The sequence below is a fragment of the Myxocyprinus asiaticus genome, chromosome 6 (genome assembly GCF_019703515.2).
Source record: "Myxocyprinus asiaticus isolate MX2 ecotype Aquarium Trade chromosome 6, UBuf_Myxa_2, whole genome shotgun sequence".
NCBI lineage: Eukaryota > Metazoa > Chordata > Actinopteri > Cypriniformes > Catostomidae > Myxocyprinus > Myxocyprinus asiaticus.
The window spans coordinates 43624568-43646545 of record NC_059349.1 but is presented as its reverse complement, the minus strand read 5'-3'; the positions used below and the strand labels follow the sequence as shown (position 1 = coordinate 43646545).

The 21978-nt window shown below is 39.6% G+C and overlaps 1 protein-coding gene across 2 annotated transcripts in view; it reads left to right on the top strand.

Annotated features, from left to right (window-relative positions):
- LOC127443123 (adenylate cyclase type 8-like) overlaps positions 1–7319 on the top strand; it is a 76433-nt gene extending 69114 nt beyond the window's left edge. For both annotated transcript variants that reach the window (XM_051701648.1, XM_051701647.1), the window contains 5 exons: positions 139–297; positions 4462–4608; positions 4766–4858; positions 5430–5544; positions 6685–7319. In XM_051701648.1, the coding sequence (XP_051557608.1) occupies positions 139–297; positions 4462–4608; positions 4766–4858; positions 5430–5544; positions 6685–7169 (999 nt within the window). In that variant the 3' untranslated portion in view covers positions 7170–7319. The remainder of the gene's footprint in view (positions 1–138; positions 298–4461; positions 4609–4765; positions 4859–5429; positions 5545–6684) is intronic.
- Positions 7320–21978: the final 14659 nt, after the last annotated feature.

Below are 21978 nucleotides of genomic sequence, written 5' to 3'. Positions count from 1 at the left end.
AGAGATGCTTTTATAGTAACTGTAAAGTGCTGTAATACTGATTAGTCTTACTGTGTTTATGCTTCTTTTGTTGATTTATTTTAATGTTTTATTTTTGTGCCATGTTTTCTGATTAGCATCATTCTCTGTCTCTCTCAGCTGGAGTACACTGCTCGTCTGGACTTCCTGTGGCGTGTACAGGCGAAGGAAGAGATAAATGAGATGCGAGAGCTGCGCGAACACAATGAGAACATGCTCCGGAACATACTCCCTAGCCACGTCGCACGCCACTTCCTGGAGAAAGACAGAGACAATGAGGTAGAGAGACAGAATGGATCTGTGTGTCTCACTCCTTTAGTCTGACAGAAAAAACATGACATCACTGAGACAGCAGGAGCATGTGAGGAGAGAATGAATGACAGCCATTTCTCTCTCTTAGTTTTCAACTATATTGTGCTGTACTGGCACAACTATTAAAACATTTGTTTTGCTAAAGCAGTTGCAGCTTAGCTGCGGACAATAAACTACAGGCAAAATAAGGGTAGTTGACAAAGTTGACATGTCTATATTCCATCTTAAAGGGATAGTTCACCCAAAAATGAAAATTCTGTCATTTACTCACCCACTTGCCATATCAGATGTGTATGACTTTCTTTCTTTTGTAGAACACAAATGAAGATTTTTTGAAGAGTATTTCAGCTCTGTCAGTCCATATAATGCAAGTGAATGGTGACCAAAACACATAAAGGCAGAATAAAAGTAATCCATAAGACTCCAGTGTTAAATCCATACCTTCTGAAGCGATATGATGGGTGTGGGTGAGAAACAGATCAATATTTAAGTCCTTTTTTCTATAAATCTCCACTTTTTACCAATTCTGCCCAGAAGGCAGCGATATGCACGAAGAATGCGAATTGCCAAAAAATAAAAGAAGAAGAATGTGAATGTGAAATAGGAGATTTATAGTAGTTAACTCTACTGATGGCAGGTAAAGACATTTTGTCCTGTGAATACACAGCTGTCTTTGTGTTCCTGTAGTAAGCAAAGGAGTTCTCACTAGAAAACTTTTAACATTTGGAGGATGTCTGATTAATTTAATTCATGATTTTTTTTTTTTTTTTTTTTTTTTTTTGTATTATTATTAAAACTATAGAACGGCAAACCTCCAAAGAGGTGAATGGGAGACCATAGTATATTATTTTTGTGTTCCTATTTGCTCCAACAGCAAAAACCAAAAATCCACTATTACATTAACACAACTTTCCAAAAGAGGAAAAAAATAGAGAAATATGAATTACAACAGAAGAGAAAAAGATGCCAAGTTTACATACCCCATTACAGCAGTTGTGATTTTATTATTATTATTATTAATGTCAGGATGATATAATGTAAACTATAGTCATAAAAATGTATAAAGTGACGTATAAATTGAAGATAAACAAAAGTTTGACCAAAAAAAAATTGCCCTGCTGAATTAGGGCAGAAATGCGTCATCACAGTCTGTGAAAAGTGTTTGCAATGTAGGTACCTCTTTTTTCTTTCTTTTTTCTTTCTCTCTCTCTCTCTCTTTCTCCTCACTGTCTTTCTGGGGGGGTTTTCTGTTTCTCTCCATCTAAAACCTTTACATTTTGTAATTAAATCAGTGTGTGTGCATCTGTGCTCTCTTGTCCTAACATGACTCCTCTGTTTATTTCTGGAATGTTCTGCTGTCAGTCAATCAAACAATAGGGAGGTGAAATAATGGAGCTGTATAACTCACAAACAAAAAATGCATCCATTAAGCCAGTGTGAGTGTGTATGTGGGTGTATTGAGTTGCTTTATTTATCCCATTCATTTATAATCAGGTGGCGTTTTGAGGCATGATTTAACTGGTGTGTGTGTGTGCGTTCTTGATGTGTGTGTGTGTGTGTGTGTGTGTGTGTGTGTGTGTGTGTGTGTGTGTGAGCCATAATTTACATCACTCTCTACTGTTATTAAGACAAGAAAATGATCTCTCTCAGACACACATACACTGTCAGCTCACATAAACCTGACACTTGGAGGGCACTGCAGCAATTTGATTATTATTATAATTTAATTTGATGACACTTCTTAAGTGTATTTTGTACAATTGTTTTATACAATTGACCTCAGCAGTCACTAACTTATAATATGTACAATCGCTTAACAGTACCGGTACGCAATAATGACATCCTGCATCAGTGGGGCGTATCAGTGGAATGATGTGTCCCTTCTGAACAGACCAGCTTAGACTAGCATGGATTTTGGTCCAAGCTGGGTTTTGCTGGTTTGGTGTTGATCTAGCTGGTGTACCAACATAGCCATGCTGTATTGAGCTAATTTTATTTTTTCTAATATCTGTCAGCATATTCACCACCGTTTCCTCTGTAAACAACAAAATAGTCAGAGCTAGCACACATGCTCTGGTACACAGGCACATTAAGCTGTGGAGTTCAAAAGGGTGAAAAGGGTTTGAATCTGGATTATGTCATTTTCGGCTCCTGTTTTCCACACTTTTTCATATCATTTCCCGTTCTATTTCTCTCCTATTAATAAAGTGACAAAACAAAAAAAATAACAAAATGTCACCAGTTCAGATATACTCTGTAATTAGTTTGTGTTGTTGCAGTGTGTAGTTCTGGGTGCATAAATGTTGTGATGTGCTGTTTAGAACATGTGAAATCTGTGAAATCAGGCTGCAGTGGGCAAAGGCTCACCAAAACTGGACAGTTAAAGACTGGAAAAACATAGCCTGGTCTAATGAATCTGGATTTCTGCTGAGGTAAACAGATGGTAGGCCCACTGCATCCTCAGCTTTCTGTTCTAGGCTGACAGAGGTGGAACCTGATGTGGTCTTCTGCTGTTGTAGCCCATCCGCCTCAAGGTTCGACATGTTGTGCATTCTGAGATGCTATTCTTCTCACCACAGTTGTACAGAGTGGTTATCTGAGTTACCGTAGATTTTGTCAGTTCGAATCAGTCTCCGTTGATCTCTCTCATCAACAAGGCATTGTTTTTTTGTTTATGGCACTATTCTGAGTAAACTCTAGAGAAAGTTGTGTGTGAAAATTCCAGGAAATAAGCAGTTACAGAAATACTCAAACCAACCCATCTGGCTCCAAAAATCATGCCAGTCAAAATCTCTCAGATCACATTTTTCATCCATTCTGATGGTTGACATGAACATTAACTGAAGCTCCTGACCCATATCAACATGATTTTATGCATTGCACTGCTGCCACACGATTGGCTGATTAGATAATCGCATGAATAAGTAGGTGTACATGTGTTCCTAATGAAGTGGTCGGTGAGTGTATATATTTACAGTAAATATATATATACATATATATATATATATATATATATATATATATATATATATATATATATATATACACTGCCGTTCAAAAGTTTGGGGTCTCTTGACTGAAGTGTTTCTCATGATCTTAAAAATCTTTTGATCTGAAGGCGTATGCTTAAATGTTTGAAATGTGTTTTGTATACAAAATTATAATTGTGCCAACATATTAATTTATTTAATTACAAAACTAAAATTTTATTTAAAAAAAAAAAGAGAATTTTTGAAATGGATGACTTGGAATAATAAAGAAAAGCAGCTAATAAGTGCCCAGCAATACTGTTTAAAAAGCATCCCAGGGTGATCCCTCAAGAAGCTGGTTGAGAAAATGTCAAGAGTATGTTTCTGCAAATTCTATGCAAAAGGTGGCTGCTTTGAAGATACTAAAATATAACATAGTTTTAATTTATTTTGGAATATTTTTAGTCACAACATAATTCCTATAGTTCCATTTCTGTTCTTCCATAGTTTTGATGACTTTAGTATTATCCTTAAATGTGAAAAATAATAATAATAAAGAATGAGTAAGTGACCCTAAACTTTTGACCGGTAGTGTGTGTGTGTGTGTGTGTGTGTGTGTGTGTATATATATCTCAACTATATATATATTATCTACTCTAGATAATGACAATGACCACTGAAAAACAAATATTGGTCATCTACTTGTGAACCAGTCAGTTGCATCTTTTATCTTCTTAAAAGGCTTTCCTTTTACGAATCAATCTCTGTTAGTTATAAAGCAACACTGCCCTCTAGTGAAAGGTTTTGATGCGTCAACACATGCAGCAAGAGCAGTGACATCCCTCACTGACAATTAACTGACCACTATGTTCAAATGTGTATAGCAGTCTCCCTTGATCAATACAAGATGGAATGGAACTCATCTGAAGTTTGGAGGATATAAAAAAAGGATAGTTCACCCAAATTTAAATTCTGTCACCGTTTACTCTACCTCCTGTCATTTTAAACCTATATGATTTTTTTTCTTCCATGGAACACAAAGGGAGATTGTAGGCAGAAGGTGCAGAAGGTTAGGGACTTACAACCTCAGTCACCTTTCACTTTCATTGTATGTGAAAGAGCAGCATCAACATTCTTTCTAATGTGTGGTCTCTGCCCATAGGAGCTTTACTCTCAGTCATATGATACGGTGGGAGTGATGTTCGCATCCATTCCAGGCTTTGCTGATTTTTACACGCAGACCGAGATGAATAATCAGGGTGTGGAGTGTTTGCGACTGCTCAACGAGATCATCGCTGATTTTGATGAGGTCAGAATGCAACAAACACACAGTTAATCTTGATGATCCACACTAATACACACACATTCATCAGAGAAGAGAACCTACTCAGTGTGTGTGTGGCTGCTAATTAATGTTTAATGTTACATATGAAAGTTTTCATATTTGAGAGATTTTCTCTCTACAGTTGCTGGGGGAGGAGCGATTTCAGGACATCGAGAAGATAAAGACCATCGGCAGCACATACATGGCGGTGTCGGGGCTGTCACCTGAGAAACAAGTATGAAAGCATACACACATTTACATGGATTAACATTATTATGGCTTGTTTGATATCTACTGTAAACCATGTCTGCTGTGTGAAATCTAAGGTTGAGAATCAAGAACCGCTTCTCAAAAATAAAAATTCTGCAACCAGTTACTCATGTCATTCCAAATCTGTATGACTTCCTTTTTTCTGTGGAACAAAAGAAATGTTAGGGACTAACAGCCTCAGTCACCATTCACTTTCACCGTCTGTAAAAAAAGATGCAATGAAAGTGAATGGTGACTGGGGCTAAGATTCTGCCTTAGATCTCCTTTTGGTTTCTATGGAAGAAAGAAAGTCATACAGGTTTGGAACAACATGAAGGTGAGTAAATGATCACTGAGTTTTCATTTTGGGGTGAATTATCCCTTTAAGGAATCTGAATCACTAAGTGGAATACGAATCAAATTGGAATTAGAATCAGAACCGTCAAATATCTAATGATTCTCATCCCTAGTGAAATATTGTTTCTTTGTCCACTAATCATTCTATTTGTGTGTGTATGTGTGTGTGTGTGTGTGTGTGTGTGTGTGTGTTACCATAGCAATGTGAGGATAAATGGGGGCATCTGTGTGCACTGGCAGACTTCGCCATTGCTCTGAATGAGAGCATTCAGGAGATCAACAAGCATTCTTTCAACAACTTCCAACTCAGAATTGGTAAGAATCAAATGAATCAAACACAGACTCTTGGCGACATTTAAAGCTGAAGTGTGTAATTTCTGCACCACTAGCGCAACCCAACGGAACTGCAAAAGTAAACATTGTTTTCAAACAGCTTTCCCAAATACTCCCCCTGTCTACCATAAAATCAAACAAACAGATAGTCCCACTCCAAATTCACAGAATTTGTCAAAGAAGTAATTTTTACAGTGCCACAGAAAAACATTGTTTTCAAGGAAATCACTGTAAGAATAGTACAGAGCCCCTTAGAGGACAGGCGGGAATTTTTTTGCATGTCCTCGCAATAAGTTTTACATTCCCTTGCAATAGTTTGTTAAAATAAATGTACCACAGTAAACAAATACACACACATGCAATCAGGCTGTAGTGCTTATGTTACATGCTACAGAAAAGTCCAATAAAATTCCAATAATTCAAAGGACACTTTCCATTGAGGCCCACAGGCTGCCCGTAGAATAATCCGGTCGCTGTGAAGCAGTGAAAACAGTGAAGATGCTCGTCTGTCCGTTGTCACATAGAAGGAAATTCCACACGCTGTCGTTCAATGGCGTAGAGTAATCGGTGATTGCCGGAGCACCACTGGGAGTAGAAGAGAAACTCAGATCCACTCGCTGTGAGGGGTGCAAATCTTGACACCAATTCTAGAAGAGAAATCCAGTGATGTGCAGAGTATGAGAGATATCGGTATCCTGAAGGAGAAAACTCTCAGGAGACAGCGCTGTATGTCGCCGTATATATGCCCGATGATACTCGTGGGGAGGCAGAGCACAAAGCGCTATCTCCCAATTAAAATTGGCGAGATTTTAAAGAGTTTCAGTGATTGGTTACACCTGCGGAAATAACCCCTAGCATTGAAATGACCAACATGAAAGGAAACGAAAACTCTCGTAATGAAAATCATATTTTTTGTGGTTATTATGGTTTTACTATACAAATACCATAGTTTAATTATGTTTACTGTAGTAAAAACATGAATTTACTATATGTAACCATGACAGTTCCATGTTTTTTTTGGTTTTGTTTTTTTGGCGGAAACGTGGTTTTACTATAGTAATATTGTAGGCTGTAGTAAGTGAGACTTGCCGATCCTGTGCCCTCACTATCTGTTTCTTTCAGGTATGGCACATGGCTCAGTGGTGGCTGGCGTCATCGGCGCCAAAAAGCCGCAGTATGATATCTGGGGAAAGACAGTAAATCTGGCAAGCCGAATGGACAGTACTGGCATCAGCGGGAAGATCCAGCTACCAGAGGAAACCTACGCCATCCTCAACGAGCGTGGCTTTGCCTTCGAGTACCGAGGTGAGATCTACGTGAAGGGCATCAGCGAACAGGAAGGAAAGATCCGCACACACTTCCTGCTAGGCCGCGAGCAGCCGAACCCACTTATTCTGCAGCCGCGGAAACTCACCGGCCAGTACTCGCTCGCCGCCGTGGTGCTCGGCCTGGTCCAGTCCCTCAACCGCCAGAAGCAGAAACAAATCCTCAACGAAAACAACAACTCAGGCATCATGAAGGGCCACTATAACCGCAGAACTCTGCTGGCACCGGGCGGCTCTGACACCAGCCACGCCGAGGTCACAGACAAGAGCGAGCTGGCCTAGAAAACTCTGATAAAAGAGACTGCAAACTTAACCAAAAGACTGAGCGGTACTTCAGATTGCTGCCGCTGACTGAGTGTCTCTTTTGCTGTCTGTGTTTCTTTTTGTATTTCTTTTGTATTTGAGAAAAAATAAAGGGGTTTAATTTTTTTATTAAGGCTTTCTTTTGTTAAGTCAGGTTCAGAATAGTATCTAAATTTATTCCAGAATGTTCTATTCCTGTTTTGATTTAAACTTTGGACAGTTGCACTGATACCAAGGTAAGGTCAGTATGCTATAACACATTCTTCACCCAATATCTACTTTCACAAATGTTCTGCCTTAATATTCTGTCTATCAATCTATTGATCAATCGATTTATCTGTCTATCGATTGATTAATCGATCTGTCATTCTGTCTGTCTATCTTGTGATTTACATTACTCTAGAATCTGTGTATATGGGTTGTTGACAAATAACATGTCCATGGACTTTTTTTCAACATCAGGATTTGATGTTAAAATTTTACATTTTTAAAATAATATTCCGGATTCAGTACAAGTTAAGCTCAATCGACAGCATTTGTGGCATAATATTGATTACAACAACAACAACAACAACAACAACAAAGACTTGTCTCTCCTTTTCTTTAAAAAAAAAAGCAAAGATTTGAGGTTACAGTGAGGTACTTACAACGGAAGTGAATGTGGCCAATTTTTGGAGGGTTTAAAGGCAGAAATGTGAAGCTTATAATTTTATAAAAGCACTTACATTAATTATTCTGTTAAAACTCATGTTTTATTTGAGCTGTAAAGTTGTTTAAATTGTCATTTTTATAGTCGTTTTCGGGTTTGTTGACATATCATCATGGCTACGAAGTTGAAAAATTGGCTATAACTTTACACAGGAAAAGTTAGTACGAGATTTTATCACACTAAAATCATTTTTTTTTAGTGACACACATATTGTTTATGTCTTGTGGCTTTACTTTTGAAATAGTATTTCAGCATTTATGGATTGGCCCCATTTACTTCCATTGTAAGTGCCTCAGTGGATCCCAGATTTTTGCTTACTTTCAAAAAGAGGGGCAAGTCAAAATAAATTGTTATGGTAAACAAATGCTGTCAGTTGAGCTTACCTTGTATTGAATCCGGAATATTTCTTTAAAGAAATCTTTTTTAGGTTTTCAACCACTTTAAGTCCTGCAGTGTGCAAATATTCCATGTAGTCTTTCAATGAAAGAATTAGTTCACCCAAAATGTTTGGGTGAACTAAATCTCTAATATGATCTTTAATCCATAATACAAAAAGTAAATCAATGTTGTTCATTTTTACATGGACATGTCATACACTGCAGGACCGCTCTATCACTGTTTGATGTCAGCTACCTATAATTGATACTTTCAATGACCCCTGGATTTATCTATAATACTCAAAAGTCCACGCAAATGTGCAAGGACTTTTCACATTTAAACAAGCATCAACACCCTAGCAATTCAAAACAGATGATGATGATTTTTATGGCTCAAGACAGGCAATCTACAAATAGAGAAAGGTATGTGACATGTTAAAGGTGCTGTAAGCGATTTTAGCCTTTCTACTTTCTCAAGGCTGAGTCGTTTGATTAGCCACGCCCCCTCTTTCCAAAACCTGCCCTCCAAAGATACCAAATGGGCTTTAATCAGACCGACATCACACAGAAATCGTTGTTAAAAAATAACAGCAGTGAAATAGCAACTGTTATGAACAACACGGCATAAAAATGGCAGTAAGCCTCAATAATTTGTTGCAACTACAATACTATGAGAACGCGCAAAATGATTGATAGGCAGAAAGCGTCAGAGTCTGTTTACAGAGTCTAGAGCTGTCACAGACACTGGTGAGATATCTCATGACACTTATTTCATTAATATCTTTCAGAGAGTAGGACAATTTTTTTAATACCTTTCCATGAAAAAAGAAATCGCTTACAGCACCTTTAATCAAAGCTGGCAAATGTTTTAGCTTCTTTAAAAAACATTTTAAAAAGATCCTGGCTTAGTCAGCTTGTAAAGTTATTCTGAAAACTCTTTGCTGTTTTTTTCAGAGTTGTATGTTGTCTAAAGATAACAATGGGGTGAGTTGTGAATTGATTTATATGATGCCATACAGAGTGCACTTCACATAATTCTTCTGCAGCTTGCTGCTTTCAATGTCTAAGGTGCCCTGGAGGTGACTACATTACTGTCATTCTGAAATTAGCTAATATTGAGAATCCAAAACATCACTAGTAACCTTCATGGTAATGAATTCATTCTTTTTATTTTTGAAGATTTTACCTAAACTAAATCTTTTCTAAATTTTACAACACTAACATTAATTAAACACTATAAGATCATTTCAATGACATAAACAATAACAAAGGAATTAGAATGCTACTGCGCATGTCTGGCCCTTAAGCATTAAGCGGCAACCCAGAACTGTTGAAGTAAAATGACTAGCACAAAATTACTTTTTATAGTCTAGCTAAAACAGAACAAACGAGATATTTGCAAAAATTGAAAATAAACAATGAGGTGTCATTACCGGATCCTTTAAATTAGAGTCAACAAATTTTCTTAAAGAACATCAAACGTTTACCTGAAGTGACTTATCCAGATGTGTTGTTGATACTGAGCACGTCTAAGCGAGAGAGGCGATGAAAGCGTTTCGTGGTTTAGATGCTCACAATTATTTCCTCAGCGGGGAGATTGGGAATATTGGATCTCTCCTGTTATAATCAATGAAGCCATTCAATAAAGCTGTCGACGTGACCTGCGGACAAGGTAAGGATTTCTTTTTTAATGATAAAAATACTTTTCTTGTCTCTTTCTTCTGGATAAAAGGGTCTGTTTAATGACTAAATGTAAAAGTAAATGACTTGTGCAGCTTCATGGGAGCGATAGTCACTTTTAGAGCTCTCTAACTCTCAAACTTACAATTAGTTGCCTTAAATTAGTTGTTTTTACTGCACATATCCATCCAGCCTTCTCGGTTCACTGTGAAAGTACGCTGTTGTTTTGAATGAGGATGTGTTCCATTCGGAAGTGATTATCCCTTTACCATCCACTGAGAGCATTGAAAGGCTAAAAGGTGTTGGGATAAAAAAAACAAATGTCATTTCAAACGCACTTTTTAAGTCATTTAATTGGAAATTCAGTTTGAAAGTTTGAAGTGATCTTACAGCATGATTATCATGATTGTTGTTCCTTTAAAGTGCCCTTAGGATTGTGATTTATCCCGTTTGGAACGCAGTCTGAGTCTGCGTCTGGCAGGAAATGTTCAAGGAACAAAAAGACATCACTTCCTTAAACTGCCTTGAAATGGTCTAAGAGCCTCTTCTCTTCAAGTAGGTATAGCTGCAGGCCGGAGACCTCCAAATGGAGGCGGAATCTCCAAAAGAGGGCGGGGTTACTCCAAAAGGGGGTTGCACCAACTCAAAAAGGGGGCATCACTTCCACTCACGGTTAAGGTTAGGGAAAGGGTTAGGTTACCTATATCTTCAATGGCAATTTGGAGCTCACGCCCCTTTTTGGAGCAATGCCTGCAGCTATACCCTTCTCCTTGTCTTTGCACTAGCACATTGATCATAATGTGACATAAAGAGCACAGGCATTTAGACAGATAGTTTCGGGACTGTCCAGCAGATGGCAAGCTTCACTGATCAATTAAGTGGTTTAAAAATGTCCATGTGCATGTGTATAATGCATCTCTAAATATTAGCAAATAATAGTAGTAATTAAGTAATAAATAATAATATTTGTATTCATATTTTAAAATAATATTTTTTAAATTCTAAATTAAACTGTAAATTATCATTTATTATTGAATATTTATTGTTTTAATAATTTCATTGAACCTTGTAACTGCGGTTAGTTTTTCTTTTCTCTTTTTTCCTCTTCCCTCTTTCCTCACGTAGGTGTTGTCTCCATGGAAACACAGATCTCGTCAATCGGACAGTCGACTGTATTTCTGCCCGGTAGGAGGAGCTATAAATCACATCACCACTGTCACAATGTCAACAGCCAATCAGGAACGGTGTGATTCTCAGCGCTGTTTTTTTACTGGCGATTAAAAACGAATGGAGGCATGATGGTGAATAGTGAAAAGCTTTGATGTGTAGAGTGACAGAGAGAGGAAATAAAAATGTTTAGGGAGAGATGGGGGATGCAACTTTTGCTCAAAGCATGTTCAAAAACTGGCACAAATACGACCTCAGCTGTGGCACTGTATGGTGTGTTTGTGTGTGTGTGCGTGCGTGTGGGCAGGTTTAAGTGGTTTACGAGGAAATTTTTCTAGGTTACAAACCGGTTATTACAAGAGTATTATGCTATAAATGTGGTTTATGAGGACATTTCTAGTATCCCCGTAATTCAAATTCCTTAAAAAACACACTAATCGATGTTTTTTTGAAAATGTAAAAATGCAGAAAGTTTTTTGTGAGGGTTAGGTTTAGGGGTAGGGTCTATAGTTCGTACAGTATAAAAATCATTATGTCTATGGAGAGTCATCTTAAGGATAGCCGCACCAACGTGTGTGTATGTGTGTGTGTGTGTGTGTGTGTGTGTGTGTGTGTGTGTGTGTGTTGACAAGCCATCTGTGAACTTAACTTAGGATGCTCACTCACACAGTATAGGCACAACACACACACACACGCACACATGTTGGTGCAGCTATCATTATGAGGACTCTCCATAGACATAATGATTTTTATACTGTACGAACTATAGACCCTACCCCTAAACCTAACCCTCACAAAAAACTCTCTGCATTTTTACATTTTCAATAAAACATCGTTTAGTGTGTTTTTAAGCTATTTGAATTATGGGACACTAGAAATGTCCTCATAAACCACATTTATAGCATAATACCCTTGTAATTACCAGTTTGTAACCTAAAAAAATTTCCCTGTAAACCACCCAAACCACCCCCCCCCCCCCACACACACACACACACACACGCAGAGAGACCTTAAAAAGCTATTAGTGAGGAACTCTTACATTTACATTTTATATTTACGTTTATTCATTTGGCAGATGCTTTTATCCAAAGCGACTTACAAAAGAGGAAAACATAAGCGAATCATCTTAAGGAGACAGTGGTATGAAAAGTGCTGTATTACAAAGTTTCACTAGCATCAGAATAGTATTCAAAACAGAATAAAGTACAACAGGAATTTTTTATAATTTTTTTTATTACTGGTTAAGTGCTCATGGAAAAACTCTTGTTGACACAATGGTTTTCATATTAAAATTGAGTTATCTACCTTCAAAGAAATCTGTTTACATAATTAGATTTGATGCAAAACATGAGTTGGTCGATTTATGAGCCTAGTTAAATAGCGAGGACCACGTGAAATGTTCACAATGTCACTCGTAATTGTGAAATGAAACTGAGCTTGTAGTTTCAGTGGAAATTATTTATTTGCAGCGGATTGGCCTCATTACTTTCTTTATGGGTTTTGTTTTCCATTTTACTTGGAATCTGTTATGTTGTCATTACTGCATTAATCTGTGTGGTGAATCAGTCATTGGAACATTAAAGATTGCTATCATAATCGTGTTAAAACAAGATACAACCAGGGCTTGAGTTGAGGGGGAATGCGAGGGGATGGACTACCCCTTGTTGAAAGAAATACCAAAAAGCATCCCCTTTGTAAAACCACCATCCCCTTTAGATTAATTGTGTCATGTATTACTTGGAACTAATCATGCAAGTAAAATATTAAATTTTCTACGTTTGATAAATAACAGACTTTCAATATCAGCGATTTGCCAGTCAGAATTAGATTTCGACATGTGTGAGGTTGCCAGTTCCCTTACGACTCAGTACACTTGACATTGCGTCAGGAAGCTGACGCTATGGGGGAGCGTCCTTCTATGCAACCTAGTTGAAACCTTTCTACAATAATGCCAATGTGGTGTTTAAGCCCGTCCCTTTTAGGTGCAACGCTTCCGGTATAAAAGCGGGCACACAAACACCATTCCTCAGAATTTTCTTCCTTCAAGACAGTGATTCATCTCTCATCTAGAAGCCTTCTACTACTTTGCCATCAACATACATGAGTCAGCAGGTGGGATCTTCACTGCAGCGGAAGACTCTCCACTCCCCTGCAGTTTTCTGGCGAACATTTACTCCGCCTCACTGCTTGACACTTTGCTGGTGAATGGGCCATTTCAGCATCCTGATTCCCTGCAGCGCTTCAGCAGGAGTTTATATATATATATATATATATATATATATATATATATATACCTAAAAGAGCTGCTTACGTGTTCGCGTCTCTTTAAAGATGTCGTTCTGTAAGTGTTCCTTATGCGAGGGACACATCCTGCTGTCAGATCAGAATGAGAGCTGCATTCGCTGTCTGGGCTGCGCCCAGGCAGAGACAGCTCTCATAGAGACAGACTGCCCTCACTGTGAGGGCATGAGTCTCAAGACACTTCACTCACGAATCATTCTGAGGGACAATTCATCCTCCTGCACCCTCCCATGACCTCTTCTGTGACTCCCGAGGAATCACACAAGGAGGCACGGTAAAAGCCCCGCAAGCCCCTCAATCTCCATATACTGCGTCTATGCCAGTACAGTATGTGCGTGACGAGCTTTGGCCCTCTGCAGGAGCGCACAACCTTGTCACATTCGCTGGTTCTGATGCTGGGGATGATGTTATGTCTCTCGCTACATCTGGCGAGTGGTCAGTGGAGGACGTTGCCGCCCCATTGGCAAGTCAATGGGCAACCTGTTGGTTTTGGATCGTCACATCTGGCTGACCCTCACGGAAATGCGTGACGCAGAAAAAGCCGGCCTGTTTGATGCTCCAACAGTTGTTGGAGTTTGTTGTCTCCAGCTGGCCTTTTTGGTGGCTCTGTGGATAGATTTGTTGAGTGCTACATCACGACTCGTTCACGACCGAGACAGCTCATTCCCGTTCTGTCTCGGGCCAGCGCCCAGCTAAAAACCCCACGCCTGCTGCCTCAGCGTCACCAAATGTTGCCGCCGGTAAAGCCATGCAAGCCGTGGCCCAAACAAAGGCAGCTGCCTCAGCACAAGCCCCGCACAGAGGGGGAAAACCCCCTGCGCTCCTGACACACAATGCTGTTCCTCTCTTCCCCACTGCTGTTTGTCGGGAAATGAATATTGTTGTTCAATATGTTGCTTCTGTGTCTCACATTCAGTCAAATGCAATAAAGAATGCAAAAAAGAGTACAGTGCTAGTTGCACATGCACGAGACGCTCACGCTTTTTCAATAAAAACTTTCACACTTCAAAGCCCACACATTATGCACAACCACTTCCCATTGGTGAGCGGCACGTTATATCATACAATGAACAAACCAAATTGCCCTCTGTCTCGTTATGCGGACGCGTGGCGAGCCCTTACAGGCATTTCTGACTGGGTGCTAAAAATGATCGAACATGGTTATACGATCCAATTTGCACGTCGGCCACCCCGTTTCAATGGTGTTCTGTCTTCCACGGTTCTGTCCAAAAACGCGCCAGTATTACGAGAAATACACAATCTTCTCGCAAAGAACACGATAGAGTTTTTTTCAGATGAATTAATAAGCCTGCTTTCCCGCTGCACGAATCGGGTGTGTCAGAACTGGTGTTTAAAATGATCGAGCATGGTCATACAATTCAGTTTGTATGCCGGCCACCTTGCTTCACCAGCGCTTTGCAATCTGTGGTCCAACCACAGGATGTGCTGGTGTTGCACGAAGAGTTTCACAGTCTCCTCACAAAAAAATGCGATAGAGACTGCCCCAGACTGTGACACTCACAGCAGGATTTTCAGCTGTTATTTCCTCGTTCTGAAGAAGGACGGTGTGCTTCGGCCCATTCTAGTTCTGAGACGCTTGAACGCACGCTCGCGACATGTCCATTCAAAATGTTAACTCAGAAAACAGATCTTATCACACATCCGTCCACAGGACTGGTTTGCATCAATAGATCTGAAGGACACGTACTTCATGTACTAATTGCACCACGTTACAGACGGTTTTTTAGATTCGTGTTCGAGGGAATTGCGTATCAATTTAAAGTCCTAGATTTCAGTCTGTCTCTGGCTCTCCGCACGTTCACGAAATGCGGCACTCACCCCAATAAAAATGAACGGTGTGCATGTTTTAAATTACCTTGGTGACTGGTTATTACTAACCAATCAGAGGCACTTCTGAGTGAACACAGAGACTTGCTGCTTTGCCATATGTAAAATCTGGTCTAATGTCAACTGGGCAAAAAGGACACATTTCCCCAGCCAGTAAATCTCCTTTTTAGAAGTTTGTCTCAACTCCATGAGCATGCGTACGCACCTCACGAATGAGCACGCATGGACCATAGTTCGTGTCTGTCTCAGTTCAAACAGGAAAAACATTACCACTGAAGTCATTTCAGAGAATGCTGGGTTTTATAGCGTCAACCCGCCGTCATACCATTATGTCTGTTACACATGAGACCTCTCCAGTACTGACTCAAGCGATGTTCCACATTGCGCCTGGAGCATGCGCATCACAGTGACTCACCGCTGTCTGGCTGCTCTAGCACCATGGACAGCGCTGGCCTACAACAGGGTGTTAATCTGGATCAAATTTTCAGAAGGAAAGTGCTGACCATGGATGCATCCAACACTGGTTGGGGCTCGGTGTGTGATGGACGCCTGACTTTCAACACCTGGACAGGTGTGAAACATGCATGGCATGTCAACTGCCTAGAGCTATTGGCTGTCTTTCTAGCTTTGAGAGCTTTTCATTCCAACATCGTGAATTCCCACATTCTGATTTGTTTGGAAAACACAACAGTAGTGGCGTAAATATGACACCAGGATGCGCTGGCCCACATATGGCCAGCGAAACGCAAGTATGCATTTTCCCGGTGCGCCTCCTTCATTCTGTCATCAGCAAAGTCTGAGTGGACATGGAAACGGTTTTGTTAATTGCGCCGAAATGGCCCAATCAGTCCTGGTTTCAGGAGATGGTAGAAATACTGAATAGGCCTCCATGGGAAACACCGCTGAAGAAAGACCTTCTCTCTCAAACACAAGACACGATTTGGCATTCCCAGCCAGAGCTGTGAAGCCTACATGTGTGGCCTTTGAACGGAGCACAGCAGATGAGCCAGAATTGGCTCAGTCAGAATTGGTTCATGAACACCATTTTACAGGCTAGAGCACTGTCCACGAGACACCTTTATGCACTGAAAAGGAATATGTTCACTAAATGGTGCTTTTCACATGGCAAAGACCCAGTGAACTGCCCCATAACTGAAATTCATAAATTTCTTTAAGAGCGATTGGACAGAGGGCTCACTCCGTCCATGCTCAAAGTTTATGTGGTGATTATATCTGCATGTCATGCACCTGAAGCTGGCACCTCTATAAGCAAACATGATTTAATAATAATTCCTTAAGGGGGCGAGGCGGCTAAATCCCACTCGCCCGGCTACAGTCTCGACTTGGGACCTAACTTTGGTCCTAAAAGTGCTCGCGGGGCCTCCTTTCGAGCTTCTGGATGATGTTGAATTGCATGTTCTTTATCTTAAGACAGCATTACTGCTGGCTTTGGTCTCAGTAAAATGGGTCGGTAATTTGCAAGCACTGTCAGTTGACAATTTATGCCTCGAGTTTGGTCCGGGTCTTTCAAAAACCACTGTCAAACCCAGAAAAGGCTATGTGCCTAAAGTTCTAACCACGCCCTTAAGAGCGCAGGTGGTTCACCTTCAAGCCTTTTTCCCTCCTCCATTTAATTCGGATGAGGAATAGTCCTTGCATTTGTTATGCCCTTTGCGCGCACTACACACATACGTTGAGTGCACCCACCAATTCAGAATGTCTGACCAGCTCTTTGTGTGTTGTGAAGGACGCATGAAAGGAATAAGACTTTCTCACTGGATCGTTGACGCGATCAACCTGGCTTATGAGTCGCAGGGTGCGAATTGCCCAATTGGTGTTAAAGTATACTCAACTAGAGGCATGACCTCTTCATGGGCATGGACGAATGATGTTTCCTTACAAGACATATGTTTTGCAGCAGGATGGTCTTCTCAAAACACATTCGCAAGGTTTTACAACCTAGAAGTAATATCCCTCTCATGGCAAGTCATCTCTGTCTAGAGCGCTTGCTATTTCATTGGCCAAACATATACTTATGCCCCTCTTTTCAAGTATGGGCTCCCTAACTTTTTACACAACCACCTGCATTCAGACCGCTGTATTTCCCCAAAAGTCACAGGCACTTTCATTACAAATAAACTTCCTTCCCGACTGGGTTCGTGAAGGGGTTGATTCATACTATATGACTATAGTTCATATATCCATTCTGAGTGTTCCCCTCCTGGCCCACCATGAGGGTCATTCACTTGCGGCATAATCATGTCAGTCGCCGTCCCACGGGACTGCGTCATCATGTTTCCTCTCTGGAAGGTAATGTCATGTAGTGTGGCGTGATGGGACTCTGTTCCCCATATCATCAGATTCCTGACACAATGTCAAGTGTACTGAGTCGTAAGGGAATGTCTCGGTTATGTATGTAAACTTGGTTCCCTGAGATGAAGGGAACGAGACAATGCGTAAGCTGGCCGCACTACAGACTCAGAGTTCTTTGAGGTGTGAGCAATGCGCTCTTGTCCCTCAGTCAGAAATTCTGAGAAATCATGTTTGCGTGCTCGCTTTTATACCGGAAGCTTTGCACCTAAAAGGGTGGGGCTTAAATACCATAGACAATTTTAGAATTGCTGTTATTGTAGAAAGGTTTCAACAAGGTCGTATAGAAGGACACTCCCCCATAGTGTCAGCTTCCTGACCCCACGTCTCATTCCCTTCATCTCAGGGAACCAAGGTTACATACATAACCGAACTGATTTCTATAGGTGACATCCCCAATCAAATCATGAAACTTGTACAGTTTGGAAATATTCTTCCTGGATGACGTTTTAGTCATGAAATCTGGCAACCTTGCACGGCAAGCTCTCTCTCCACTGCGAAAAGACCCCGGTTTTCTGAAAACACTGGCAGGTATGTCTGAGTTTAGCAATGGGTTGATTTGTCCTTCCTAGTGTTCACATGAAACTTACGCCACTGAAAGTAATGCAGTTAAACAATTGTATTTTAAAATGTTATTCATATTTTAAAATGCTTTTGTCCACCAAATCAGTCATTGGGTGTAGACCATGCTGACCATAAAAACCATAAAACAGAGCGGACACCTTTGGAACCTCAGGACTGAGCCTGAAGTTTTAAAAAACATCTGATATTTATTTTGACATTTTTATGAAAAAGCACATTTTGTTGCACAAGTCATGTGGTGTAACGCTGAGATAGCTTGATATTTTTTAGTCAAAAATTCATAATATATATATATATATATATATATATATATATATATATAAATTTCCTTGAAAAATGTATTTGAAAATTTTTTGGAAATTAATGATGAAGTTGTTTATACGCTCATGTATTCAAGATGCAAAGAAAGTATTATACTTTTTACTTGATGGTTACACCACATGACAATTTTAAAGTTTAAAGTTTTTAAAGTCATCCCCCTTGAATTGTTTTTTTTTTTTTTTTTTTACAAATCGACCACTGCATAAAACAGATATTGGAACAATCAACACATTCACAAAGAAATACATATTTGAATTAAACACTTATACTCATTCTCTGCTTTTTTTTATACAGTCACAATTCTGGGACTTGTGTATATGCTGTTGCTTGGCAACAACCTCTGAGACCCCCTTCCCCCACCAATATGCAGATGTTTTGTGTATTCCAGCAGATGACAGTCCATATTGATCACTCTTTATAGGACTCTTAATTACACTATACATTCAAAATCAATTATTATATTTCCTCTGATAATAGGAGGGTGGAGCTGAGGTCCCATCAGCCTCACAGAGTTCTGAATCACCACTCAGGTACTGCATTATGCATGAAAAATTATGAATATTTAAACGCTGTGATAGAATGGGCCACTGATGAGATGTGTTTAATGTAGCTGATGCCCCTGCTGCCTTCGCCAGGGGCATACCATCATTATAACAGTCCAGACACTTTTTCAGGAGATATTCATTATATTTTCAGGCATCAGATTTCTCTTGCTGTAGTGCAATGAAAAACAAAAATGTGTTGCTTTCAAAAATGTTTTTTAATGTTTATAATTTTGATTTCTTTTTATACGGTTACCCAGAATAATCGATATTTCGGATAATCGGTAGCGCCATCTTTAATTTTTGACGGGAATGACAACAGTCTCTTCAATGGGTTGTACTGTTGTTTAAAGTGTTTTGGATCGTTCCGCTGACTAAACATTGAAAACACATCTTTAAAATTTTTTTTTTTTTTTTAAATTCAATTGACAAAAAAGTCCAGAAAACATGATTTGGGGAGAATTAGATGTGCCCTGCGTGTGCTGAAATCGCGTGTCAGAGTATGTACTGTATTTGATGAAGGACACACTTCTCAGCGGGTATGCATGCAAGTGGTATTGATAGATTCTGGGCATACTTCATCCAGGGAGGTGGGTAATGACCCACGACCCAAACATAAGATGTAACAACAACAACCGTGAAAATAATCTACTCTGGTTTTGCTAAACAAGCACTATTTCAGCACAAGGAACGTCTTTCTTGGAATACTCTCACTAAGCACTTTATTAGGAACATTATGGTCCTACTAAAGTGCCCAACGTAGTCTTCTGCTGTTGTAGCCCATCTGCCTCAAAGTTTGATGTGTTGTGCATTCTGAGATGCTATTCTGCTCACTACAATTGTACAGAGGGGTTATCTGAGTTACCGTAGCCTTTCTGTCAGCTCAAACCAGTCTGGCCATTCTCCATTGACCTCTCTCATCAACAAGGCATTTCTGTCCGCAGAACTGCTGCTCACTGGATGTTTTTAAAAAAAATTTTTGGCACATTTGTGAGTAAACTCTAGGGACTGTTGTGCGTCTCTAGTAGCTTTATTGTTTATAATTTTTATCTTTCTTTAACCTTTTTATATTTCTTTATCTTTCTTTTTAAATATTCACAAAAATCTCAAATGGATATCAAACAATTGCAAACACAACACAAGTTTTATCAAAAAACAAATATTTTTCTCAAATATACAATATGTGTGTCACAATTATTAGCACCCTTTTATTCAATACTTTGTGCAACCTCCCTTTGCCAAGATAACAGCTCTGAGTCTTCTCCTATAATGCCTAAGTTGGAGAACACATGGCAAGGGATCTGAGACCATTCCTCCATGCAGAATCTCTACAGAGCCTTCATATTCCAAGTTCCATGTTGGTGGACTCTCCTCTTCAGTTCACCCCACAGGTTTTCTATGAGGTTCAAGTCAGGGGACTGGGATGGTCATGGCAGAACCTTGATTTTGTGGTCAGTGAAGCATTTTTGTGTTGATTTTGATGTTTGTTTTGGATCACTGTCCTGCTGGAAGATCCAACCATGGCCCATTTTAAGCTTTCTGGCAGAGGCAGCCAGATTTTGATTTTTTTATCTGTTGGTGTTTGATTGAGTCTGTGATGCCATGTATCCGAACAGGATGTCCAGGACCTCTGGCAGAAAACCAGCCCCACAGCATTAAAAATCCACCACCATATTTAACCGTGGGCATGAGGTACTTTTCCATATGGCTACCTCATTTTCAATGCTTTAGCTATTTTCTTATAGCCACTTCCCATTTTGTGAAGCTCAACAACCTTTTGCCACACAACAGAACTTTATTCTTTGGTCTTACACATTGTGATGGATGACTAAGGGAATTTGGCCTGTGTGTTATGTCATATTTGTACCTAATGTAATTTCAACTCAATCATTATTTCATGTCCATTTAATTATTAATTTGGCAAGCAGCAGTGTAATAAGCAGGATAATCGACAGTCACTATCGCAAAATAAACCCCTTCAGGGTGATAAAAGACATAATAAATATATTTCATTATTTCAAATATCATTAACTTCTGATCAAAGTATAGATTTGGTAAAACATGCAAGTCTTTATTATATTAAAATACCAAGGATAAAATGTGGCCCATATACCCAAAACAAATCATTTCCATGACAACCTAGGGATCCTTTTGACACACAAGATGACCAACCTTTGAGATATTCAACAATGAGGCAGTTCTCTGATCATCTGACATGGCGGGTGGGCACTCAAGGTACAGATGTGTCAAACTGCCATCTGTGATTTAAGGCTATTTAAGGCCGATACGGACCACTTTTATTAAGATAAATGGGAGAAATTTGAAGTAGAAACGGAAGTCCCACCTTACAGGTAAAAGGGCTAATCACCTTTTTGGTAGATATATTGGCTGTTAATTAACTCGAGAACGTGCATGCGCATTAGCTGGACCAGCCTGAAAAATAGCACTTTTTTTGTTTTGTAAATTGAGCTAAAGAAGCACAGTTAACAGTACCATTGTTGTCAGATTTGACTGATGATTTGAAATATGTTGTTTGATCATAATCTTGACCAACCATTTAGGAGATTTCAGTTTTTTCTCATTCAAGTAGACTGGAGCTATACTTTTATGCTGCTTGTGTCCATAGAAAATAGCTGCCAGGGAGCGTTCCAAAGATGGCCGCTGAGTGAACTGACTTGCCTTGAAAGAGACTTTATTTTCGCCTGCCATTCTAGCTTTAAGAAAACCAAAATCATTACGGTAGTTAGCATTGGTCGCTAAACAACTGTAAAAAAAATTGTTATGTTATGTACTGCGAATGTGTCAGAAATGAGCAAAATGAGGGTGGCCTGTTCCTGTTTGGTAGTGATAGTGAGTGAGAGCATCCAACACTATATCTTTGAAGGACAAGC